This window comes from Melanerpes formicivorus, unplaced genomic scaffold, assembly GCF_026170545.1.
Source record: "Melanerpes formicivorus ecotype bairdi unplaced genomic scaffold, bMelFor1.0.p_v2 SCAF_46, whole genome shotgun sequence".
In the NCBI taxonomy this organism is placed as follows: Eukaryota; Metazoa; Chordata; class Aves; order Piciformes; family Picidae; genus Melanerpes; species Melanerpes formicivorus.
In genome coordinates, this window is record NW_027142398.1 from 826,923 (window position 1) to 853,333 (window position 26,411).

At 50.4% G+C, this 26,411-nt stretch overlaps 1 protein-coding gene across 4 annotated transcripts in view; it reads left to right on the forward strand.

Moving 5' to 3' along the window:
- The first annotated feature begins 13,500 nt into the window (after positions 1-13,500).
- Positions 13,501-26,411, forward strand: part of SYT6 (synaptotagmin 6) — a 38,675-nt gene continuing 25,764 nt past the window's right edge. For 2 of the 4 annotated variants that reach the window (XM_068159532.1, XM_068159533.1), the window contains exon 1: positions 13,501-13,910. In XM_068159532.1, coding sequence (XP_068015633.1) covers positions 13,757-13,910 — 154 coding nt within the window. In that variant the 5' untranslated portion in view covers positions 13,501-13,756. Of the gene's footprint in view, positions 13,911-19,254; positions 19,429-26,411 lie in introns of those variants that run through there. The other 2 variants (XM_068159534.1, XM_068159535.1) reach the window with 2 other exon arrangements.

Genomic DNA, 26,411 nt, shown 5'->3' on the forward strand with positions numbered 1-26,411 from the left:
TGGCTGGCAAAAGACTTTTCCTGATGCTTGCAGTGTGGGAGTGCCTCAGTGAAGCTTGAACGTGTCCAGAGAAGGGCAACAAGGCTGGGGAGAGGCCTTGAGCACAAGCCCTATGAGGAGAGGCTGAGGGAGCTGGGATTGTTTAGCCTGGAGAAGAGGAGGCTCAGGGGTGACCTCATTGCCCTCTACAACTACCTGAAAGGTGGTTGTAGCCAGGAAGGGGTTGGCCTCTTCACCCAGACAACCAGCACCAGAACAAGGGGACACAGTCTCAAGCTGCGCCAGGGGAGGTTTAGACTCGAGGTGAGGAGGAAATTCTTCACCGAGCGAGTCATTCGGCATTGGAACTGCCCAGGGAGGTGGTTGAGTCATCGACCCTGGAGGCGTTCAAGGGGAGATTGGATGTGGCACTTGGTGCCATGGTCTAGTCATGAGGTCTGTGTTGATAGGTTGGACTCGATGATCCTCGAGGTCCTTTCCAACCTAAGTGATACTGTGATACTGTGAAATTGTAACTGCAGTAGATAAAGTAGAAGCACCTGAGGCTGCATCATCTGCAGCAGCTGGGAATTCCAAGAGAAAATACTGCAGTCTAAACTCGAGTCAGAGGTTGGGGCTGCTGTGATCTCACCACTCTGCACTCTCCCATTTGACTTTGGCACATCTCTGTACCTAGTGCAGTGCTGTTGTGGTCATTCACCTAACTGCCACTCAGTGCAGGTGTTTTGAGCTGCTGCTTCCTACTGATAAATCCTTGTGTGTGTGTGCTGATGTTGCTAGTGGAGCAGCCTCATGGCACCATATCGGAACTAAAGGCAGAATTGAGCTCACCTAACGAGGTACAGCCTGGTTCAACTACAGCTGTACAGTTTGGAGTAGGAACTAGAACAGAATTCTATTCTAAACTAGTCAGGTTTGTTTTTGACAGCAGACAGTTAAATGATTGCAGGCCCTTCCAGGCACAAATATCAATTGCTGACCATGCAGAGCTGCCAGAAGAGAGTGAAGTGAGCAAGCACATAAGCTGAAATTACCTCTGAATAATTTTCCTACAAGCAGTGGGAGCTCTAATAACCTGCAGTGCCAACCATCACGAAGGCAACTTTGTACTTCCATAACCTTCACAGCTGGTGAAGGCTCTGATCCAAGGGTCTCTGCTGTTATGTATCAGAGCACTAACTTCAGGCTGTGGTTCATAAAGGACAAGAGACCTGTTTTCTGGTATAAGGCTTAGTTAATACCACTAAAGCCCCCACTTATTCTTGCTGCATTTGCAAGTGGTTTGCTTGCCCTTTGCAGTGTGCAGCAAAAGAATAGATGGAGATTGTTTCAACCTAAACCATTGCACTTCAGACAGATTTTGCTGCTAGACCAAATACTGCCTGTGTGAGGTGAGGCTTGCGCTGAGTGTGCTTGAAACCAGTGGATGGCTGGATGCCCTCCTGACCCTTCTGACTCCTCCTGGAGCTTGGTGTTCTGCTGGCAGAGGAACAATGAGGAGTTCTCTGGGTGGCTGCTTCATTTGCCAGGCAGTGCAGCACTGTCTCTCTATGTCCAGAGCACTCTCAGCCTTGCCAGCCCATCTGCTCCAGCTTTTGACAGCCCACCTGCCTCCAGCTCCTGTGGCATTCGTCTTGGCTCCTTTGTGGCAGGACAGTGATCTGACATTTTCAGGACCTCTCTTTGACTTCACTCAGTCCCCTGGATTCCCTCAGCAGGCCTGCTTGATTTTTTCCTTTTGGTATCCTTGCTAAACTTCTGGCTTGCTTCAGCCTGGCAGTGATGCCCTTCATCTGCTGACAGCCCTTTGTGCCTTGTGTGGCTTTGACAAAACCCATTGCTCACAGCAAGATCTGGCTGCTACATGTGCAGCTTAGCCCCTACAGTCCCCTGGGAGGAACCAGAGACACCTGTGCTGCCAGAGGCTGGCCAGCTAGAGAGATCACTGAGACCTGCTGGATGCTGTCACTTCCTTCACAGAACCTGTAGAGCAACTGGCTTGTGGAGAGCATCTTACAAGAAAGCTGGGGAGAGGCAGTGGTTTTAAACCTACAGAAGGGTAGATTTAGGTTGGACAGTAGGAAGCTCTTTACTGTGAGGGTGGTAGAACCCTGGAACAGGTTGCCCTGGCAGGTGCCCCATCCCTGAAGGCATTCAAGGTCAGCCTTGCTGGGGTTCTGAGCAACCTGATCTAGTTGGGGATGTCCCTGCTCACTGCAGAGGGGGTTGGATTGGACTGGATGACTTCTAGAGGTCCCTTCCAACCCAGTGCATTCTATGATTCCATGTCAAACACAAAAGCTTTTCATGACAGAAGACTAACTCAGCAAACACTGGCTGGCAGGTGAGTGACAAGTGGTCCCTTCTGTCATGGCTCTGGCAACTAGAAGTGTTTGGAAACCTCATCTGAAGAGTCCAGCACTGCAGGGCATATGGGGCTGGGATGCACCCAGGGTGTGCCAGGTCTGTGAATTTGAGGCTGGGCTGTGCATGGCAGTGTGTGTGTGTTTCAGGTTGCTTTCCTATGAGGAAGCAGTTAGCTCTGAAACTGGCTGAAAGCTCCATTCATTTGAGATGGTGCTCAGAGCCACATTCAGCACAGTTCTGCAGCTGTCTCAGGGTCTGTGGCATGGATCTGAGCAGTGGCTTTGCAGCTGACTGCAGGGCAAGATGCAAAATGCCAAACCAGTCTCTTTTCCTCTTGAACATCATCTGTGTCTCCAGGCAATCCCAAATTTGTTTATCTGCTCTATTTGCCTTAGTGTATATTCAAAGGAAGCAGAGCTTGCAGCAATGAGTTCCTTCTGACTTTGCTTAGCAAAGACTTCTGCTTGGTAAAAGGAGAGAGGTAGGGAAGGTCTTGCCTGTAATTGAGACCTACAGCAACCTGTGTTAGGAAGCACGGAGGGGTCTGTGAATCATCAGCCTCCTGAAGACAGCCCTGCGTGGGAGCAGAGATCACCAGCTGTAAGTTGTGCACCAGGCTGCTGAGAGTTTATAAACTAACCCTTCTCCAGAACTCTTTCACGGATTGTGTCACCAGATGGTGCTCTGAACACGGCTGGTACGTGCTGCTCTCGGAGCAAGCAAAGAAATTTGTCTTTGGGAAGAAATTCTCAGGCAGGGGCTTTGGTTTCTGCAGGGCTGAGAGGGTCCTGCTGAGGACCTGCCTCTTGCTGGGAGTGAGGTGTGGGTGGTGGCTGTGATCTGCGCATGGTGCCTCCTACCCCAGGTCTGCGTTGGTGTTTAAGTGGAATCTGGCACCCCGGGGACTTCATCTCTCTCTCCATCAGCCTGAGGGGAGAGCTCTGCGTCCTGACCGGCTGTGCGAGCTGGGAGCTGTCCCATTGGAAACAACTACAGAGGGCACAGCTGGCTGGAACAGCCACCCCCCACCTCCTGCCATGGGGAAACTGTGAACCATGCCGGGGAGGAGGAACCTAAGAACAGTCACAGCTGCCAGCCAGCCTTGTCGGCCCTCTCTTCATCTAGCACTGAGAGGCACACAGTTCTCAGGGAAGCTTTCAGCAAGCTGGAGCTGCTGTGATGGTAACCAGCTTTGTTCCCCTGCCTCTGGTCGTTGCTTGGGGCATTGTTGGTGCTTTTCATTTCAGTCAGGTGTGTAGCACAGGCTCTGCTAAAACCCCTCCAGGAAGGAGATGCTCCTCAGTATGTCTTTGTTTCTAAAAGCTGTGTCTCAGGGTCATTTTCATGAGCAGAGTGAGTGACCATGCTGGGAGCCACTACCAGCAGCTCAGGCCTGCTGTGTGTGCGTGAATGAGGCAAGGGCTCAGCATCACATGTAGGCAGGAGCCTGGTGCTCTGGCTCTGCATCTGGTGCTGTCTGTTAGGCTTGTGTGTTTTTGATGCTGAACAAAGGCTTGGAATTGGTGAGATCTGATGCTGCCATTGCTGCTGGCCCTGGATGTTTGTGCTGAATCAGGTCATGCAGCAGATGCTGGGTCTGTTCAGCCTGCTTTGAGCTCAGACACAGCTGTGCTGGAACAATGAGTATTAATAATGGCCATGGTGTACAGCACTCAGGTCACCATTCCTGCTGCCCTGCATCTGATGGAAAAGAGGAATTATAATATCCCTGAATGAGTTAAGGAGTAGTATTCAATGCTGGGAAGACAGACAGTGCCCAAGTTGGTAATACTGAGGCATTTGGTGTTTTCTTTAGGTAAGTGGAAGAGCTGACTGGGGCTGGAGAAGAGCTGTGCATGCTCTGTGTCTCCTGCTGAAGCTGCAGGACGTTCCTGGGTTTACCACCCTTGTGCAATGCTGGAAAACATTAATCAGAAAGTGGTGTCAGCATTCAATACTCTGCTTTGTGATTTGGAAGTTTTCTTTCCCTAGCTTGGTGTCCAGAGCTGCAGCGTGATCTTTGCTAGCTCTGCAAGTTCTCAGTTCCCTCTGCCAGCAACTGATCTGATACTCAGCATGCTGCTGGCTCATGGGGGGACTGTGGACATGTCAGATTTAATCTTCTGCCCAATTATCATCAGTCTCATTTTCTTCCATAAACATGCTGATCCTTTAATGTCTGAGCAGAACATGATTGTGTCCAAGGCATCTTTTTCACTGCTGGCATTTGAAAACTGAATTCTGTAGAAAGCAAACCAGTGATGCTGCTGCTGGCCCTGGAGTCACTGCCCTGTTCTGTCCTCCTAAGCCCTGTCTCTTCCTTACCTTTACTGTATGGTGAGCACAGTGGCTTCACAAGGCAGGCTTTCTGTCAGGGTCTATGGGGCCATGTTTGTCGGTGGGGTGTGAGTTTCATCGAAGTCAGTGGAAGATCTCTACCCTCATTTACTTGAGGAGCTGCTGCTTCCTTTAAACCAAACAATGCCATTTCTTCTTGTTGGTTCCTGAGCTCTAGTGACAGCATGAGGAGATGACATTTGCAGTGTGACCTGAGCCAGGAGGGTTCTGGCAGGGCATTCATGAGGGTCTGGACAATGTCTGGGGCTGGGAGCTCTGGCATCCTGGGAGCATGTACCTCCTGGGGACAGGGTGGTGAAGGCGTTGGGACTGTCACCCTCTCTGTGTCTGGGCTGTCCATGACTGGAGTTATTGTCTTGACAGCACTTTGCTGTGGTGATGGGAGGGCACTTCAGTGGCTGGGAGCAGTGGTTGGGGGGATGTTTGTCGATTATCTAAGCAGATCTACTAAGTAAGAAACTTGTTGTCAGTGCTAGTGGCTCTCTGGCCTTGCCTCTTGTCATGTTAGAGCCTTGGGAAATATGTTAGCAGCGAGTGAATAGGTTTGAAAAAAACAAGCAGCCCATGAAATCTTTTGGCCCTGAGATGTGATGCCAGCAGCAGCAAATGCTCTGCAATGAGGCAGACACCATCCTTTATTCCCCTGTCTCAGCCATTTCCCTAGGCTGAGTTCTTGGCGGGGGGGGACACCCTGGGAGGGGGCCTAGGAGAGACCAGGGGTGATGGAATCTAGTGGCCAAAGACCTGATGGGAGGCTCAGTTGAGATGGGCTGCACACTGCAGAACAGGTGAGGAGCCACCAGTCCTTGCAGGGCGAGGATGTGGGCCACAATGTGGAGCTGTGCATGGTTTGAAAGGAGACCACTGGTGTCCTCTGGGGTGTAGGAGGGGGGGAGGCAGAGCCTGTCCTTTGGTGATGCTCTCTGGAGGCTGATGGAGCAGGTTAATCAAAGAGCTCTCAGGTTTCGTTCCATCTGTTAATTTTCTCCTGAAATGAAAACTCTACGACATTTTCTCTCCCAGGCACAATTGTGCACCACTGCTTTTGCTTTCTCTGTTGTAGAAATTCTGCTATTGCTGTTGCTTCCATTTCCACTGGGAGGGATAAAAATAACTAGAATATGGCAAATACTTTGTAAGCACACTGGTGGGAAAAAAAACAGCTTATACCTCCTTGTTTTCCTTTACAAATATCAGCTTAGTTTGTTTCTTCCAGAAGGTTGAGATTAAATCTGCTCTGCTTTGCTTTTCTCTTTCCACAGAACCAGTTGTGGTTTAAGGCTTGTGCTAATTTCAAGGAGGGTTGGGCTTGCAATCCAGGTGTCCTTGCCTACAGTGCAGGGGAAAGGGCTCTGCAGATGGATGTGTTCAGCCTCTTACTGCGCTCTGCAGACACAAGAGATTTTTCCAGCAGTGAGGTCCAGGGCCTCTTCAACTCTGACCCCTCTCACAGCTGCTAGAGCTCACAGCATCACAGTATCGCTTAGGTTGGAAAGGACCTCGAGGATCATCGAGTCCAACCTATCAACACAGACCCCATGACTAGACCATGGCACCAAGTGCCACGTCCAATCTCCCCTTGAACGCCTCCAGGGTCGATGACTCCACCACCTCCCTGGGCAACCTGTTCCAATGACGAACGACTCGCTTGGTGAAGAACTTCCTCCTCACCTCGAGTCTAAACCTCCCCTGGCGCAGCTTGAGACTGTGTCCTCTTGTTCTGGTGCTGGTTACCTGGGAGAAGAGGCCAACCCCTTCCTGGCTACAACCTCCCTTCAGGTAGTTGTAGAGGGCAATGAGGTCACCCCTGAGCCTCCTCTTCTCCAGGCTAAACAATCTAAGCTCCCTCAGCCTCTCCTCATAGGGCTTGTGTTCAAGGCCTCTCCCCAGCCTTGTTGCCCTTCTCTGGACACGTTCAAGTGTTTCGATGTCCTTCTTAAACTGAGGGGCCCAGAACTGGACACAGGACTCAAGGTGCAGCCTAACCAAAGCAGAGTCCAGGGGCACTATGACCTCCCTGCTCCTGCTGGCCACACTGTTCCTAATGCAGGCCAGGATGCTATTGGCCCTCCTGGCCACCTGGGCACACTGCTGGCTCATATTCAGGTGGCTGTCAATCAGCACACCCAGGTCCCTCTCTGTTTGGGAGCTCTCCAGCCACTCCGACCCCAGCCTGTAGCTCTGCATGGGATTGCCGTAGCCAAAGTGCAGCCCCTGGCACTTGGACTTGTTGAATGCCATCCCACTGGACTCTGTCCATCTGTCCAGTCGGTCGAGGTCCCTCTGCAGAGCCTTTCTACCCTCTAACTGACTAACATCTGCCCCTAACTTTGTGTCATCTGCAAACTTGCTGATGACTGACTCTACCCCTTCATCCAGATCATCGATGAAGATGTTGAAGAGGACAGGGCCCAGAACTGCTCCCTGGGGGACACCACTGGTGACTGGCCGCCAGCTGGATGTGGCACCGTTCACTACCACTCTCTGGGCTCGGCCCTCCAGCCAGTTCCTAACCCAGCACAGAGTGTAATGGTCCAATCCACAGGCTGACAGCTTAGCCAGCAGTTTGCTGTGGGGGACGGTGTCAAAGGCCTTGCTGAAGTCCGGGTAGACCACATCCACAGCCTGCCCCACATCCACCAGGCGGGTCACCTGGTCATAGAAAGAGATCAAGTTGGAGAGGCAGGATCTGTCCTTCCTGAATCCATGCTGGCTGCGTGTGTACATGGGCTGGAAAGTGTCACATGAACTGGTGGAACTCACTGGCCAAACCCTCCTGCTGCTCTGGAAACACTTAGTGCCACCAGGGAAGACTTGGAGACCAGTTGAGTTTAAAAGGAGATTTTTTTCTGCTTTCCTGAATTACAGTGGCTGAGGAGTGCATGGGAGCAAAGTGTCTTTAGCACATTAGTGCCAAAGACAAATTTCAACCTGTCTTCTGGGTTCTGACAGCAGCATTTTATTGGCCTTCGAGGAAAGTGCAGTGTTTTAAAAATAAATTATGCAGCACTGCTGATAACAGTGCCCATGGCAGCGAGGCCTGGAAGCAGACCCTAAAAGCAGCAGTTTTTCATCTCTTCTCAGAAAAAGGATGTGTTAACATCAGTCATTAACATTTATGAAGGGGCCAGCTTAATCCCTCTCAGAGCTGTGCCAGGAACAGCCACGGTTTGGCTTTTCACAGCCTTGCAGAAACGTGGATTTGACCTCGGGGAGACAGTGACTCCCTTCATAAATCAGGCTGAGGAGCTGAAGTGGGTCTCAGCCCAGCCCAGCCCACAGTATCACAGTATCACTTAGGTTGGAAAGGACCTCGAGTATCATCGAGTCCAACCTATCAACACAGAGCCCATGACTAGGCCATGGCACCAAGTGCCACGTCCAATCTCCCCTTGAACACCTCCAGGGTCGATGACTCAACCACCTCCCTGGGCAGCCCGTTCCAATGCCGAATGACTCGCTCGGTGAAGAACTTCCTCCTCACCTCGAGTCTAAACCTCCCCTGGCGCAGCTTGAGACTGTGTCCCCTTGTTCTGGTGCTGGTTGCCTGGGAGAAAAGGCCAACCCCTTCCTGGCTACAACCACCCTTCAGGTAGTTGTAGCCCCATTCTTGTGAGGGGTTGCTGTTCAGGTGATGGCATCTCCTGCCAAAACCTTCCTATAATTTAGGTCCTAAATTAGGTCCTTGCTTGTCAAACTGACACGGGGCTGACAGGCAACCCCCTGGATGGACCTTCATCTACTTCCTCCATAGCCTGGCCCTCCAGTTCCAGAGCCTCTTACCTGTTGTAAGGGCAAGTGGGAAGGTGATGGAGGCTGGGAGGGGATTCGCCGTCTCCCCAGGCAGGGGCCTGTTTCCACTCTGCCCTGTATTTCAGGTCTCCTCCTGCTGCCTGGTGTCAGGAGGGGAGGAGATCCTCTGCTTTGTGATGAATCTCAACCTCTGCTGCCTTTGTCTCAGCGTGTGGCTCCACCAGTCTGTTTCTCTCTCGCCCTCTCTGATACTCCCCAGCCTTTCCAATTTCTCTTCCAGCTCTGCCACAGAGCAGAAAAGGCTTTTTAGAGCGTCCAGCCCTGCCAAATCATATTGTGACTGCTCACCTTGAGGATATGCAAAGATTCCAGATCAATGAATTCCAGAAGTCACATCATTAGAAACCAATATTTGGTGGCAGCCCTGCCCCTAGAAGGCTTCTTGCCTGGATGCACTTGGCTTCAAAGAAGTCTGCCTTTGGTGTCCATTTCTGTGTGGAATCAGAGCTCTTCAGGACACCAGGCCACACTTCCTTGCCATTAAACCAGAGCAGCTGGCACTACAGAGCAGCACCTCGCTGACATTTGAGGACAGGAGCTTGCTGCAGGTCCTGCTTACCCCTTGCCGTGATGACCTTTTTGCTGTGCAGGTTCCTTGTGTCCTGTGTTGGGGAAGTGAATGAGTTGTTTGTCTTTAAACTTCACAGCTTGGGGTTCTCTTGCAGTGCAGGCTTGGGGCTGTCACTTTAGGCTACAAATTCAGGAGGATTTTTCCTTCCTTCTTCCTAGTGGTGCCAGGATATTCAAGGAGAGGTGTGTCTAGAATTGAGTAACTGCTCCCAGGAAAGCAGGACGTGAGCAGCCGCTGCGCAGCCAGGAGAGGCTGGGCACACACGAGTGGGGAAGCAGCAATGCCTTCATGTTTCTTGTGTTGCTTTGTGCAATAAAGGGAGCCTTGGCGAGTTTTATTGCTAACAGTATGAGGGAGCAGGGTCCTGGGGACCTTTGCACTGGCAGACATTTCTGCTGGAGATGAGCAGAGGAGAGGCCTGTGCTTTTTGTGCAAAGCAATGTAAATCATTGCTCTCTGGGGAGAGCACAGCCCTGCCTGACTAACCCCTCCATCGTGGGAGGTGCTTCTCTTTTTGCTGCCCTGCTACCAGGAGAAAGGCAAAGCTCTGGCTGCTCCACATGCTCCCAGGGGCAGAGGCAGGAGCCTGCTGCTGGCTGGAAGCTCTGGACTGCAGTCTGGATCAGATTTGAGACTTAGTGCTGAGCTGGTTTAAATATGCTTTTTTCCTGAAGTCAGTTTGAACTCAGTTCTTGCTGCTAGTGTTGGATTTAAACTGATTCCTAAAGCTCTGTCTCTGTTAGGATAAGCAGGATAATCTCTCTGTGCACACAGGGGTGAGGATGCTGTTTGCTCGCTGCTTGCACACTGTCTGCCCCCACAGCAGAGCTGCATCTCAAAGGGTCTGCGAAGGTGCACAGGGTGCATGCCACATTTACACACAGATGGCACACTGACGTTGCCAAAGGATCCAGATCAGCCTTGGTTTTTTTTCCTGGCAAGAAGCTCTGAATAATTTTTTGAGCTGTTTCCAGTTATCACATTAAGAGGGAGAATAAATAATACCTTCCTATTAATTAGAGCTGACATCAATAAATGCTGCTGCTCCCTCTCCAGACTTGGTGGTTGTGTAAGGGAAATAAATAAATAAATATTACCAAATTAATCACCTTCCAATGGATCTGAATCCAAATTAAATAAACAGCATGTTGTGTCTCAGCTGGACAAACACATTTGTGATGCCACCTCAGCAGAGCCCGTTGCTGTAGGTGTGAGCTGATATGCTGAATAGAGAACAAATGTGTACACAGAGTTTAGCTGTGTTTGGACTCCAGACACAAACAGCCCACAGTTAGGTACATATTGAACGTGCTCTCATTAATCCAGCTGCAGTGTGCTGCAAAGCTGCCCAGTTCCTCAGACCTTTGTGGTAATAAATGGTCTTCTGTGCTTGCCTTCTGCTGAAGGAAAAATTGTCACCCTTGCTCACTCTCGAGTTAGGAATTCTACCACTTCCAGCCTCAGTTTCTGAGCAGCACATGCAGCCAGTACCTGGTACCAGCTATGGCCAATATTTGCCCTCATTTTGTATCACACAGTATAACTTAGGTTGGAAAGGACCTCGAGGATCGTCGAGTCCAACCTATCAACACAGACCCCATGACTAGACCATGACACCAAGTGCCACGTCCAATCTCCTCTTGAATGCCTCCAGGGACGGTGACTCCACCACCTCCCTGGGCAGCACATTCCAATGCCGAATGACTCGCTCGGTGAAGAACTTCCTCCTCACCTCGAGTCTAAACCTCCCCTGGCACAGCTTGAGACTGTGTCCCCTTGTGGTCTTGTCTGAAGAGTCTCTTTCAACAGTAACTCCAGAGCTCCATTGTTGCACATTTCTCTGTGCAGTCCAAGCTGATTGAACCATTTCCTCCTAACTTTTATTCAGGTCTAAGCCCTTTTGGACTAGCTACAGCAGCAGCCTTTTCAGCCGAGCTGTGAGCTCTGCCTCTCTAAATGTAACATCAGGCCACTGGATGGGGAGAAGATAAATGTGAGAGGAAGACAAGCCATGATTCCCTAAATGCCATCTGAATGCAGCTGCAGGGCAGAGCTGCCAGACACAGGAAGTCCAAAATGCCAGGGTGGGTGTGGGCAAGACAAAGCTGCTGAACCCCTTCAGAGAGCATCAGCTCTGACCGGGTCCCTGGCAGCATCAGGGGGACACTTGTTCCCACTGGAGGGAGCACATACAGATTAGGGGAGGAATTTGCCCACCAAATACAAATTCAGTCTAGGGCAGGGTGCAAACAAAAGCTGCTCTCCAGCCTGGAACCCTCTGATATATAAACGAAGGTGAATAATTGACCCTGGGTGCCTATAGATTTCAAAGTAAAAAGTTCTTGATATTACCTTGGAAATAAAATCAGCTTTTGGCCAAATAATTGCATTTTATTATTGATTTCTCTGTTACAAGCTCTCAATTGGGCATTAACCTTTTTCTAAGGGTTTGATTGGGACTTGTTTTTTTGTCTCTCGAAATCTCTCTAAGGTAAATTCAAATTTCAAATGCAGTACTTGACTGATGTATCCCAGGAATTCCTCTCTTGGTGTCAATTTTGGTGTCTCTGGCAAAAGATGTGGCTGTGCTGGGGAGAAATGGTGGTGGCACCATTAGCCAGGGGCTCACTTGGATCCCCTTGGGTCTTCCTGTGCTTTGGTTTTGGGAATCCGGGCAGCAGGTGCCCAGAGGGGGCAAGGAAAGGAGCAGCAAAGAGGTGCTGCCCCCTCACCAGGTCTTGCTCAGGTCCTTTCTTGCCTGGCTGTCAGCACCATCCTCACTAGGTGATATTTATGGTCCCTTCCAACCCCAACGATTCTGTGATTCTATGATAAATGTAATTCAAACTATTCCTGAGCTTGAGCTCCTGGCAAATCACTGCTTTAGCTTCCAGTCCTGCAAAGTCTGTAACCTCTGCTCAGTGAACACAGACCTGTGCAAGCCATGGTGCTGCCAGCAAGCAGCTGGTGATGTTGGTGTTTGCTTGCATGTGGTAAACACTTGCAGAAATGCTTCCTGAGCTGCAGGGCTGCCTCTAACTGTTTGCAGCAGCAGATTACCCAGCACTGACCAGGAGGTGGTAGCCTCTAATTAGAAGTGTCTTTTTGTGAACAGTTGTAGGATATTTCTGTGCTAATGAAAGGTTTCACTCATGTTGTCCTGGCAACAGAAGTTTTTGGAGGGACAAGTGCAAGGCAAGTTGTTCTTGCCAGGCAGGGGTTGCCACACTGGATCCAGCACTGTGGCAGAAGCTTGTGCTCAGCTGGGATAGTAAGGACTGATGTGACCAAAAGAGTCCTGTTTGGAGCTGCACAGGGATGTTGGAGCATTTTACCAGCCAGTGAGGGGCTGCAGTGGGGTGGAAGGGCACCTTGGTCACACTGATCTGTGGGACAGTGCTGGAGCAACAGCAGTTCACTGCTGCCCATCCCCAGGCTGGTCCAAGACAGGGAAAACAGGCAGGGACCAGGCAGGAGGAGGCAACATGAGAGGAACCTAGGGAGTTTGCATCCTGAGAGGTTTGCTGCCTCAAGGAGCCTGTGTGGAAGTGCTGGAGGGTTGTTAGAAGACATGCTCCAGGAGAGCCTGGTGCTGCATTGGGTGCTTGTGTGACTCCTGGGACTCATAGGTTGTGATAGCTCCAAGTGCTTCAGCAGGCAATTAACAGACTGAATAAACACAGTGGCACGAATCTAAACATCCTCTGTTGAGATGTGGGGCTGAGGGACCTGTGGAGCTTCAGCCCTGGCTCATTATATCTGCACTGGCTTCTCTGCTTCAGGAACTGCAGAAACCCTTCTGCTGCACATAATTTTAATTGCTTGTTATACAATTGCTTCTTTTCCTGTGTCTGTCAAATGTATTCTCTGTTCAAAAGTGCAGCTCTGTCATGTGGTGTGCCCTGTCTGCCAAATTTCAACAGGAATAAAACAAATACTGCAGAAATGGGAAATAAAAGGGGGGGAAAAAAAAAGGAATAATCATAAAATAATGTAATGGTGAAATAAAATGTCAATATAGGATGCCAGTCTCTGGTGCCATCTGCAGCCTGTTGTGTTAGGACCAGGACAAACAAATCAATACAACCTGCTGCTTTTCTTATGTTGTCTTTGGCAGTTGCAAGCAGTGTGTGCAGTGCTGGTGAGAGCCCTCCTGCCTCTTCTCCGGGGATGTCGCCGGCCGCAGGCTTCAGCCTCCACTTGTCCTGCAAAACTGCCCCGGGGCTGCGATTTGAAACCGCACCTGGAGAACGGAGAGAGGGCAGCAGTGAAAGGGTTAAAAGAGAATTATCTGGGCTGCAGCTTTGGCGACGTTGCCTGGAGGGCACGAAACTGAATTTGGTAGGAGGTTCTTTGTCTGGAACACGCCTTGGCAGTGCCCAGATCTCTGATCTAAGAAGCAACAAGGCACCGGCAGCGCTGGCAGGGCTGCAGCGAGCTGTGGCTGACTTGAGGCTCCCCGCTCTGGATGCTGAGGAGGGTTTGTGAAGCTGGAGCATTGCCTAGCTCAGGGATGTCCCTCAGGGTGCTGCCATGCCAGAGGGTGGCACTGGTGTGAGTCTGTGTGACTAAAACCAAATCAACCCTCTCTTCCCAGTTGGACTTTCCTAGAGAGCAGAAGGGGCTAGCAGAGGATGCGTGTGGGAGATGAGTGGTACCAAGGATGACAGCCGCTGTCAGAGGGCAGTGCACATTGTCACCGAGCTCTGCCGGAAGAAAAGCCTGCCTGGCTTGGACCTGGACACTTGCAGGGAGTTCCTCCTGCTGCCTTCTGACCAGAGCCTGATAATCTCCGAGCCAGGTACAGTACTCTGGTCCTGCCTGCCCCAGGTTTGCCCGCATGGCCGCAGCTGGAGGAAGGCAGGAGGACTCTGCAGGGGGAGGGAAGCGTTTGCAAGCCCTGTGCCAGGCTCGGGGGGCTGCCCTGGGCTCACCTCGCTGCCTGGTGGCTTTCCTTTACTCGTGTTCTGCTGTGAAGTCCTGCCTCACCTGTTGATGTGAAATGGTGTAGCCCGTGGGGACAGCTGCAGGGAGGGGACAGGTGGGGTGGGGTGTGCTTGTGAGGAGGTGGTTCAGGAGATAAAGTTTCTGTGAAAGTTGCTAATTTGGTTAAAATCATAGACTCCTGTCCCACAGAAAACAAAGAAGCAGTAAAAAACCTGTTTAAAGTAACTCAGATGGCAGGAGCTGATTGCTGTTATCCCAGTGTGAGAAAAGGAGGCACTTCCATGGGGTTTTGTTCAGCAATAAATGGTCCTAGTGTACCTCTCATGTATTTGTTGTACTTCCCCTAAGAAGTGCCTGGAGTTCTTCCTCATCAGCTTCTAGAGCCAGGCAGCCCTGTTATGCCCACAGTGCATTGAGAGCAAGCTCCAAGAGCACTTAAGCTGCTGTACACTTCTGCTCACAGCTCCTTCCAGCAAGGTTGTCTTCTGCTGTCACTTCAGAAGGCACTGGCAGGGGAGCCAACATCCCAGGCTCACAGGCTGAGCAGCAAACCCCAAATCCCACTCTTTTTAGCACGTGCAGTAGGCTGTGTATCAGAGCATTTGCACACAGTGCTTCCCTTGAGCTTCCTGTGGGCAATGCCCAGCCTCCTTTCAGTGTTTTCAGAACCTTTTCTTTCTCTCATTCTGAGAATATCTGTGTGGAGCCCCTGCCCAAGGCCTTCTATTCATCTTGCTTCAAGTTTTCCTGCCCCTCTCTGCCAGGGTCTCACACTGGGGTGTGACTGGCACCCAGGGTGCACTGGCAGCTCTCCACTTTCCCTGGGATTCTGCCACCCCTTTGCTTGCAGCAGTGACTGCATGCCCTGTGTGTCCAGCCTAACACCTTCCTTTCACATCCCTCTCTTTCACTCTGCTTCTACCTTGTCACCTTAAAAGTAGCTTTGCTCTATATGTGCTTGTTCTGAAGGCCTCTTACCACTGCTGGCTCTATCCTTACACAGTGCATCCAGCACAGCTTTTTTTTCCTGTTGCAAATAACTTCCTGTGTTGCTTCACAATCTTTTGCCTTGGCACCAAATGTTTTCCTGCCTCTCTACTGCAGGAATACCTTCCCTGTCCACCCTGATATGACAGAGTGGCATTTGTTTGTGCAGCTTGTTCAGAACTTCATTTTTGGGTCATCCCCACATGCCTTTAACATCTGAGATATTTGTCTGCCTTGGTCCCTGGGTTTTGTGTCAGCCTCGACCCCAGCACCCTGGGCAAGTTGTGCTGGGCTGGCTGCCTTCACTGGGTGCATTTACAGCTCTGACCACTGTCTCTGCTCTGCATGATTGGGCCCATTTTTATGTCTAGACAGCACTGAGGACACCATTTGGGCCAGTGAGTGCTAATATTTCTCAAATGCCTGGAGGCAAACCTGCTCCAGCAAAGGAAACAAATCTGTTTGCATTAAGTGTCGACTAATGGAGCAGTCACGGTGGTAAGGACCTTTCCCATTTGTGTCTAGCTGTTTACCTAATTACCTGCATTTATGTTTTGTCCATTTTACACTGAAGAATTACATGAAGCATTTTTTGCTCTCAGCTACCAGGAGGCCTGTGCTCAGGTCTGGTAAGTCCTTCCTCATAAGGAGGTGCACATCAAAAGTGAGGTTGTATGAGGCAGAGCAGTGGCATGGCTCTGGGACAGGATGCTGTGTTGGTACTGAAAGGAGGGGTGGTGAGTGCTGGGTTCCTGCCCATGTCAGCTGTGCTGGGCAGCACAGCCTTGCAGCCTGGATGCAAAGTTTGCTGGAGTAAAATTGGCCCCATTTATCATCATCATCATCATCATGTGAACTCAACAGCTTCTCTGTCAGTTTGTTGCCTCCTGGATAAATCTATTAGCTAATGGTTGCAGCAGCTTGGCTTGTCAGCTGTCCTGATGGAGCTGAGGTCTTTAGTGAGCCAGCAGACAGAGCTCTGGTGATGCCAGAGCTGGGAGCCAGGGCTGCTCCTGCATGACTCTTCTTGCCGTTGGACCTTGAGAGGGGCTTGGCTTGGTCTGGTGTTTCCTGTGTTGCTGGAGAGCAGAGTCTCCTGGGGATGCTGTGGGGTTGCAAAGAAATTAGCCAGGTATGAAATTAGCCAGGTATCACTGGACTTCTTGAAGTGCATCTGATAGTGGAAAACCCCTGTGAAAAGAGACACATTACTGAGTAGTTTGTGGAAGGGTGTGTTAGACTTTGGCTTCATGCAGTGATTATTTCTTTGTTTAAACCGTTTTGGGCTGAATGCAGGAAGTGCTCCAGTGTCTAAAGTCGCTGCTCCTCTGCTCTGCACTTTGGGTTATGTAACAGCTGATTCCCCTCGGTGGAGCCATGCAGAGCTGCAGCCTTCCTCCAAACCCACACGTTCCTGTGCACCCAGCACAGGGGCGCTGCGGGCTGCTGCTGCCGGCAGTCGGCAGCTCCGTGTGTCAGAAAAAATCAGGGGTTTGGATGAGGAGGGGTTGGCAGCTATGTGTCAGCGGGGGAGCTTTGCCTGCAGTTTGGCCCGTGGTGGTGCCAGGAATAGAACTGATCGCTTGGCTGTGGGCCCTGAGAGGGAGCAAGATGCAGCATCCTTTTGTTGTGCCTATCTAAAATCCTCCCCCGTAGCTCTCTTTGTCTGATAGCTCCTTTCTCTGCCAGTCCTCAGCTGCTGTGCAGTGATGCTGTCAGTGTGAGCAGGACACAGGCATAAGCTGTGACACTGGAAAAGCCTGTGGTACAGGGACAATATTTACCACTGCAGTGATGTGCCTTAAATAAATGGATACATCACTTCTCTGCCCTGGAGGTGCAGTGAGGGCTTAGGCTGAGGCTGAGAGAATCCATGGACAATCTCTACTGAAGTGCAAAGTACCTGGCAGGCGATGCTGGGGAGCCCACGCTGCCAGACTCTCCTGGGAGGGCTTTGCTGGGCACAGTGAGTCACCCCCTGTCACCTCATCCCTTACCCACAGAAGGGGAGCTGCTTGTGGAGAGAAACTGGCTGCAGGGTCTTTGGGAAACAAGGTGACAAATCCTGCTCCCCAGGGCAGCTGCAAGCTGTTGCCTGGGGTTGCTCCCAAGGCTATGGAGTCTGTGCTCCTTGCTGTGGGCAGCTTGGCTACAGCCTGCCAGCATCCCTGCGTGCTGAGCACTGTGCCATGCCCTGCATAGCTCTCACCACCACGAGGCCTGTTGTGTGCTTGCCTGCATGGTCATATTTTTGCTCAGTTTGGACCAAATTGCACTAACAACTCACTCCCAACCTTTGCCTGAACCAGGTCCTGCTCCTCATGGATACGCAGTGCTGGGTCTGGCTGCAAGCAGAAGCTGCCAGCCAGTCCTGGGAGGTAGTGCCAAGCAGGTGATGGAAGCTTGGTGCCACAGGCAGATTTAAAACCAAAAGACTCATTCTGAAATGAATGTGCAGAGTTGGTGGAACGTGGCTGAACTTGTGATGCTTGACAGCTTTAAAGGAAGGTGCCTGGCAAGTCACACCAGGATCAGAGCACACCCAGGTGCAAACCTTTGGCCTTGGTTTCTAGCTCCAGCATTACTGTGTTACAACTTTCTTTAAGGAGTGGTTTTCTTGTCTCGCTGTATCCATTAGTAAAAAAAGCTTCTCTGCCCTGTAGAGTAAATAGAGCACAGGACAGATGATGGGCAGAGGAGCTGCACTTTTTACCTAGGGTCCCTACTGGACAGTGTTCACAGCAATCCCTGTTGATCTCAGCCCAGTTTGTGTGCCCTCCTCAGACCCTTCCTCTTGCACTGATTCACCCAGCAAAATGCTGTTGTGCTTTCCTAGGGCAGGCTGTGAAAGCTGAAGTGAGAGGAAGAAAAAGGGACACTTTGTCAGCTATCCTTCTGCTCTCTAATCCCACAATAATTCAGAGCACATTCAGTGTTTCTGCCCTTCGTGTGAACTGTTCTTTTTAAACTTCATGATGCAGGCAGAACACTGTGTACAGTGCTGGACACCTTCCTGGCACTTCACAAACGCTATTGAAATGTTAAACCCACAAGCAGCTCAGTGTTCGTGCTGCAGGCAGGGAAAAAAAAAGGGTGAAATTTGGTGCCACAAGATGCTTTTGGCATTGAACCTTTCAGGTGGGGGAATTGGCATTGAACCTTTCAGATGGGGGAATTGCTTCTGGAGTGTTTTTCTTGGCAAATAATTATCCCCTCGACTCGTGGGAAAACTGATGACCTGTGCCCGTTCACCGATCCAGGATGCATACAGCCATTCCCTGTGAGAGGGAATGGCCTCAAAGTTGCACCAGGGGAGGTTTAGATTGGATATTAGGAAAAATTCCTTCACTGAAAGGGTCATCAGGCTGCTCAGTGAGGTGGTGGAGTTGCCATCCCTGGAGGTGTTTAAAAGACGTTTAGATGAAGAGCTTAAGGACACGGTCTAACAGCTGTGTACAGGGAGATGCTAGGCTATGGTTGGACTCAATGATCTTAAGATCTTTTCCAGCCAGGTGATTCTATAAAAGTAGCAGCAAACCTTGAATTTACCTCCCAGCTCTAATAACACTTTTCTGGATCACCATTCAAGTGCATTTTAAGTAAATATAACAGTAAATATGTTGAAAGCCACCCAGGCAAAACTAATCTTAACCACTGAAGCCTGAGTTTCCAGAGGCCAGGCATATGAGTAGTAGCACCTTGGGGCAAAGATCTTTCTTATCATGGAGTAATGCACTTGCAAAATGGATCTTGCCTTCCTCTGTGAGTGTCTGGTCCACCAGCAGGAGAAGAGACAGCTCAGAACTGTGTGCAGCAGATTTTCCCTTTGGCTCAAGTAACACAGGTTTTATTAAACCTGATCTGGATGGTATCTGGCTCAAACCTTGGTACCAGAGGAAGATTTGCAAAACTATATTACAATAAGGTTAAAACCAGCAGCATAAACCTAGGAAAATTTGGTTCTATAACCTGTCTATGAAGATGTCTCTGCTTGTGTGTTGTGTGTGGATCTGTGACGCTACAGCTGCCTCTGGCTATGCACTGTGATGGTCATGGTAAATAACCTGCACATATGGATCTCTGTGGAGTCTGTGTGCTTAGGAGCTTTGCAAGTACCACTCTGCATAGATGCAGGCTTGCATCTGCCTAAGTGCTGTTGGTTGACTCATTCCTGAGGCAGTGCAGGGAGCTGATCATGTTTGTAGCTTTTTTTGCGGACCTTGGAGCCTCTTCCAGTGCAGCTGCAGTAGCCTCATGCATAGTCAGGGATCAGCATCTCAAACTCCATAGAAACAGGCAGCCAGATTGCTGCTGGTGTTAATTGAGTGCGTGAGCAGGCTGAGGACACTGCCCAGAGACTGAGCTGAGGAGCAGATACCTCTTCGGTAAGTCCACATTTCTGAAGTTACTTGGTTTATTTGTTGCCTTTTCAATGAAACAGAGTCTCCTTTCCTTGGCAATCATTTTGCTTCAGCAGTTTCTGTCTTTGCCTTTGAAGCATTTTCTTTTGCTTTCAGTATTCTCCCCTGCCTTTCACCCAGCCCAAGCATGTGCTTTTAGCTAGTTCAAACCAGGGCACAGCCTGACCCTGATCCTCTCCCTTGTTTTGGGGGGTGACTCTGAGGAGCTGGGGTTTTGGTGTTTGCAGGTGTTTGCTGCTTGGCATCTTTGCTGTGCTGAAGTCCTAGCGGTGCGCTGCACACAGCCTGCTGCACGCACCATGCATTCACTAACAGGCACAGCCTCTCACATGTGTGCATTCATTGTTCAGAGGTAAACCAGAACCTTCACTGCATCTCGTGCTGAAGCCATTGGTTATTTACCTACAGTTTCAGCTAGCCTTGTTTTTTCTGACCTGTTTCTTCTTCTTGCTGTTCACATTTCCAGGTACAGTCGCATGTTCTTCCTTAGGACCCTGGGTTTCCATCTCCTGTTAGTGAGGCAGCTTTTTCTAGCTCTACTATGTGTTGTTTCTTTTTTCTTGTCTTTCCCCCTTTTATTTCCAGGGATGATAATGTATTTTCCCTCCCTTTCTTATCTCTATATTGCAAAAGCAGGAAGCTTGCCTGGAACAGCCCTATTTCAGCCCAGCGAACTCACTAACCTAACAGTCACTTAGGTTGGCACTTGTTTGGGAGATGTGGTTTGTCTCTCTGCCATGCATTGTCTTTAATTATACTTGTGCCTTGCAAAATGGCATCCTAGAGGGACACAGAGGGGATATTTGGAGTGACTGTATGCTCACTCTACATTTTCCACGTCTGTGGAAAAAAAGGAAAGTTATCCTGCAGGGTGTCTTGCTCGCTGTGGAGCTGCAGATGCTGATGAAGGCTGCCTCCCTGTTCAGTCCAGTTTGTTGTGCTGTAGCAGGTTGGTGGTTGACAGCATCACAGCAAACTGTGCAGCAAAGACTAGAGACAGGATGCCAGGAGCTCAGCTCATACCAGCCTTTTCAAAACCATAATTAAGATGTAGAGTCCTAGAGTGTGTGCTTCCGTGGAATAATAACTGCCCAGCAATTCTAGCCACCAGTGCCTCTGGCATGTGAGTATGACTCTGATTTTCTGTGCATGTCTGTAGCTGCTGTGAAGAGCTGCATGTGCTCTTGTACCAGCACGGTGCTGGGTGAGCACCTCCTCGAATGCCATACGCAGTACTTCATCTCTTGGAGGTCTGCAGGCATTTGCTCTGAGTTACCTGAGCTCAGTTCTCAGCCTGGTCTGTGGTCAAAATGTGCTGAAAGGATTCTGAGCAGCACGGTCTGGAGTGATAGGAGGCACTGGGAAAGGGAGAAAGGAATCTCAGAATCTGTGTAACGAATCTGTGGGGTCAGACAGCCCAGCCTGCACACATGGCTGCTATGTCCTACGTTTCAGGGGTTAAAGAGCTGTCTTTGTTACGAGCTAATGTAAGCGGCGGCAGCAGCTGCTGACAGGAGCAGAGCCGTGCAGGGAGGAAGTTCCGCGACCATCCAGCGGAGCCTGAACAAAGAGATGCTTTTTTCACAAGTGCTGCATTCCAGCGCAGGGGCTGCACCGAGCTGCGCTCCCAGGCAGGTGGGTGCCCGGGCATCGCTCCCGGCTGCTTGGCACCCATCGGTGCTGCTTTGCTGTGCGGATCACGCTGTCTGCTGTGAGCCAGGCATTACCAGCACGGCAAGTTGAGAGGGAGAGAAAGAGAGCTTGATATGGGTCGAGACGTCTGTCTAAGGGTCTGGATGGCTTTAACCGGCAACCCGACCTCCTGAGGCTCAGGATACCACTCAGTCTTTGCAGCATCTGGAGCCAGGGGAGTTCTGGACAAAACCTGCATCTCTTGGTTTGGGTTTCTGTGGGGCAGGTCCAGGCAGTAAAGCTCTTCTGGCATGTTTTCATGTAGTTACAGACCCCACCTTGTGCTGGAGGATCTCCGTGTCCCTGGGTGAGGAGCACTCAGCCAAAAAAAGACTCGAGAAAGCTTCTGGGCCACCTTATCCCATGTTTGGGGCCATCTGCCCTCCTCTGGCTGAGCTCTGCTTTTTTTAGGTTCTGGTAGTGTCCTCTCGTGTAACCCCAGATTGCAGGGCTGGAGGCTGCCCAGCACTCCTGCTGGGGTGAGGATCAGCACCTGCAGCAGGGTCACCCCCAGAGCTGTTGGCTGGGATGGGAAGAGACCTTGGTTCTGCTCACAGTCAAGCTTTATCCTAAGATTTTGTTAGGGCATCCCAATTTTAGACTTTTTAGAACCAAAATGAAGTCAGAGAGCAATGGGAAAACTCTAGGAAGAGAAGGGCAGGGAGACTGGGGAATGTTTCCTTCAGATAGGGAACCTGTTTTGTTTTGGTCACTTCTGATAACACAAATGCTGCATTGCTGACAGCACAAAGTTCCCTTCTGGTTGCAAAAGTTTGAGGAACAAATGTGGCTTTGATGCAGCCTGGGGAGAACTGACAGGTGAGTTGATATCTACTGAACACCAACACTTTGGGGCTTTGGAAGCCTTTGGTCAGGCTCCTCCACTCCAGCTCTGCTCCCTGGGCTGGGGAGCCCCGGACAAGGACAGGTTAGGGATTGTCCACCAACAGAGCCAGCTTTGGAGCAGGAGGCTGGGGTGGCATTGCTGAGGATGCCCAGGTGCCTGCTGCTGTGCCAGCACCACTGTGTCTGTGCCTGGCATTGTGCTGGTCCCCTGCTCAGCTCTGTACATGGTTTCATGATTGTGTTTTGGTTGTCCAGAACTTGGTGTGGAGGAAGCTTCTAGTGGGTGTAGCAGGCCTGCAGATGTCTTTTGCTTCTCAGCTATTCACCTTCACAACCTCTACAACCTTCACTTGGGTTTGGTTTTGGCAATTCAGCCTTTCTCCATTCTATTTCAGTGAGCAAAGCACAAGCTCCAGGCTGCTGAGGTCTCCCCTTGCATTGCATTGCTTTGCTCAGTGTGTTCATTTTTACATCTATGTGCTTATTTTCCTTTTTTTTAAAGTTAGCTATATGTACCTGTGTGTAAAGCACCTCACTGGTGACTCTGCAGTTGAAAATCACCTCGGGTGTTTCCCTCTGAATTACTCTGTTCGGATTTTCTCCTGCGTCTGCCTCCTCCACGCCAAGACGTGGCAGAAGCTTTGCCTGTCACCTGGATGTGAGAGCAAAACCAGAACCAGCTCTCTTTTCTTCTTCCAGGCAGTGCACAATGCATGGCACTGCTCAGGGGCAGCCCAGGACGCCCCCGTTTTGCAGCAATGAGATGCCACGGCCTCCAGCGCAGCGTGGGGGAACAGAGCTGGGGTTCCCACCTGCACCCGCACCCAGGCTGCTCCTCAGCTCTGGCTGGAGTTAGTGGAATAGCATTTTAGTCCTTGGGCAAAAGTGTTGTTTAAAGGTTTTCTCCTTAATGAGCCTTTGAACCGGAGCTCATCAAATTAGGTGATTTGCAAGGACTGTCCCTCACGAGCTGATAGCTGGTTTCCAGGACAACAGATTAAGCAACTGTTAAAGGACAAAACTTTGCATGAAGTTGTCCATGCCTCCTGTTCCAAAGGATTGCAGTACTTGGTGTGAGGAGCCCTGGTATTGCTGCACGAAGAAAGTTTTGTCTGGTCAGGAGTTAAGAGGTTGCTGTTTGCACTCGGACCATGGCTCACAGTCACTTGAAACGCTGGAGCCCTGCAGGGTCTCCTATGAAGCAGGTTTTCTTCACCCCTAACGTGCAGTAATGAGATGGTTTGGATTTTATAATCTTATATAATTACTCTCAAAATAGCTTCTGATTCATCCTTCCCTTTGAAGCTTATAGTTTGTGTTCCAATAAGCCCCTGCATGGCAGGAACCCTGTGGTAGCAGCAAATTAATTTTTAAGAAGTTTTTCTCCAGCTAACTGAAACTTTGGCACAGCCAGTCTGGGAATTCAAGCCTTCACCTCCCTATAATCTGTCACAGATCTGGGTGTGCTCAGGAGACCAGGAGGCTCTGTCTGAGCTCCTGCAGAGCCTGTGCTGGCAGGAAGAAGCTGGTGGGAGCTGATAGTGCCAGACTCAGTGTCCAAGTACTGAAGAAGCACTTGAATAGGCTAAATCTCTGCTTAGCTTTGTGCAGGAGGAAGGTTGAGTTTGCAGAGCTTCAAAGGGGATATTTCAGAGACTCTGTAAATGTCTCCTTTTGGAACACCTGCAGTATTCACCCAGGGAGGATTTCCACCTCTCCGCTGAGTTGAGAGAGGAGTTTGCTGTCACGCTACATATGATGAGCTCTGGAAGCACTCTTCATGCAAAACAACCTGTGGAAAGTCTTCCTTCTTTCCTGTTGTTTCATCATGCTGTCTCCTGTGGAATTGTTTGTGGTTGACATCGAATAATACCCAGAAAATGTGGGCATGCTGCACAGCAGAAAGCAGCTGGAACTGCTGCTTGCCTTCACCTGGAGACACTGTTAAGTGTGCCAGGGCCATGGGGGTGTGCCCAGTGCAGGGGTTTCTCAGGGTCTTGGGGGATATTTTGTACCCTCATGCTGTGCTGGACAGCTGAGAGGAATGATCAGAGAATTTACACTTGCAGCACCAAGAGGCACCCAACACACCTCCATGATTTTCTTTCTGGATGGTCATGGTACCAAATGTTTCTGTGCCTTTATTTTCCTCTCTCACATGCTCTAAGACTGCAGCACTGTCCTTGGCTAGATGATGCTCCCTGTTGCCTCTCAAGGGAACCTGACAAGCAGCTGAACTCCTGTTGGGCTGAGCTGGGTGTCAGTAGGTACAGGTAGAGGCACAAGTGACAGCTGACTCTTGCTCCAGTCGCTCAGATCACTGGTTGAATGGGGCAGTTTTGGAGGGTCTAAGAAAACTTGGGGGGCTCATGACTTGTGGATTTGCAGGTGACAGATGTCCCTCTCTGGGTCTTGTTGCCTGACTTCTTGCTAGCTGGGGGCTGTTCTGCAACGCTTATAGCACCCACAGCATGAGATAATGTCTGAGGGACTACAGAGGCTCTGCTCAGTCTATAATTGTTTTCTGACCTGGTCCTTTAACATCTACTGAGAACCTGATGAAATGTTTTCTCCTCATTACTGACCCAAGCCTCTGTGATCCTGTCTGAGCAGCAGCCCCTGCTGCAGTGCTTCATGGTACATCCAGCTCCTGTGCTGCCAGGCTGCTTCTGAAAAGCAGATTGACTCAAGTTAGACTTTGAAGTGACAGCTGCTAATTACTTGTCTAGCTCAAGAATATTTCAGGTTATATTCCTGTAGTTCATAGCTGCCTAGGGAGCACAATCAGTAAATCAAGAAGACAAGTGTTGCTAAAGTTTCAAACGGCAACCAAATGGGGGTGAGCAGGCCTGAAGATGTGACAATGAAGGACCTCAGCAGAGTGGCATAATCCCAGCATCAGAGGCAATTATTGAGCAGGCTTGCAGTGCTTCCATGTTCTCTGCAGACCCCAGAGCCCACTTAGCTGTGGGCTCTGCTAAACACAGCTGCTCGCTGGCATGAGAGCTTGAGGCTATGTTGGGTGTCAGGGACAATCTGATCTGTGCTGTCAGCTCTGTTATCAGCCCACAGCTGTGGCTGTGTCATGCTTGGGGAGGGGATAAGTAGCTGGCTGGGACCTGCAGCTGCACTGCAGCTCACCTTCATCCAAGGCAGCATTTCATCATTTATTAGACAAGTGATTTCCTTTTCACAGTCCCTGTGGTGAGTGCTCTGATTGCTGCTGTGCTCCATGGTTCCTCACAGAGTTGGCTCTGACCTGTGCTCCCAAAGAGGGGACTCCCTTGCTCTGCTGTGGTGCCTGGATTGGTTTTGGCTGTGCTGCTGCTGGGTGCTTTATTGTTTGGTTTCTGTTCCCTGCAGTCCCTGCTTCTTCCTCTGTAAAGCTTCAAAGCCAAACAGCATTGCTAAACAGACACATCTACAGCTAGGATTTAATGGAAACCTCTTCCTTTTCCCCTGCTGTTGTCCTGTGCTCCTCTCTGCCCTCGCCCCGGGCGTCCGAGATTCACCACAGTTTCTCATGCCCAATTTCCAGCTCTCAGCTAATCAGACTTACATTGCTGATGCCTCTCAATTGAGAGAAAATTAGATCAGCAGTTGGTGGGTGCCTCACGTGGTCTTTTGTAGCCCCAGAGCTGCCTGTCTTCTCCTCCAGCAATAACTCTTGTAGTAATCCATCATCTGAATGCATGTTCTCTACAAAGCCCTGCAGAAATAGAACAATGTAGTCTCAAAAGCTCTCTTGCAATAGAATAATGTAGCAAAAAATGGACAGAGAAGACTGGAAATATTTCCCAACATGGTCTGAGTGAGGGCTGGTGAATTACTCTGGGAAACCACTCACTCAGCCAGTACAACTGAGGGTAAAGTACATCACCATCACCCCCTGCTACTGAGCTCTCTCATCTCCTGTGATTGCTCCTCCAGGTGCATTTGCCATGGAAAGGTCTTCCATGCTCCAAGTCAGAGCTCAGAGTAGCTGGGAGCTGCTCTTTCAGCTGGAAGAAACCTGGTGGGGAACAAACCATCCAGAGCTCTCCCTGATGCTAAAATTTTCCATTGGCCACCAGAAACCTTACCAGTAAGAACCTCTCACAGGGAAGATATCCATTTGCTCCTGACAGCACCAGGGCAGAGTCTTTGGCTGGACCTGTACACTTTGATGAAGCTGTGGGGCCAAACGTGCTGCCATTGCCAACCTCAGAAAGTCAGGTCAAAGAGCTGCTTTGGTGAGGGGGCTGTGCTGAGGGTGCCCCAAGGCCTGCAGAAGCTCATCTGCCCTCTTGCAGGTGCTGAGGGGCTCCAGGAAGGGGAGTGCTGGGTCAGTGGCACAGGTCCTGGTGGCTGGTGACCACTGCACCTGAGCTCTTCCAGCGTAAGCCTGGTCCCATTCTGGGTCTCTGCCT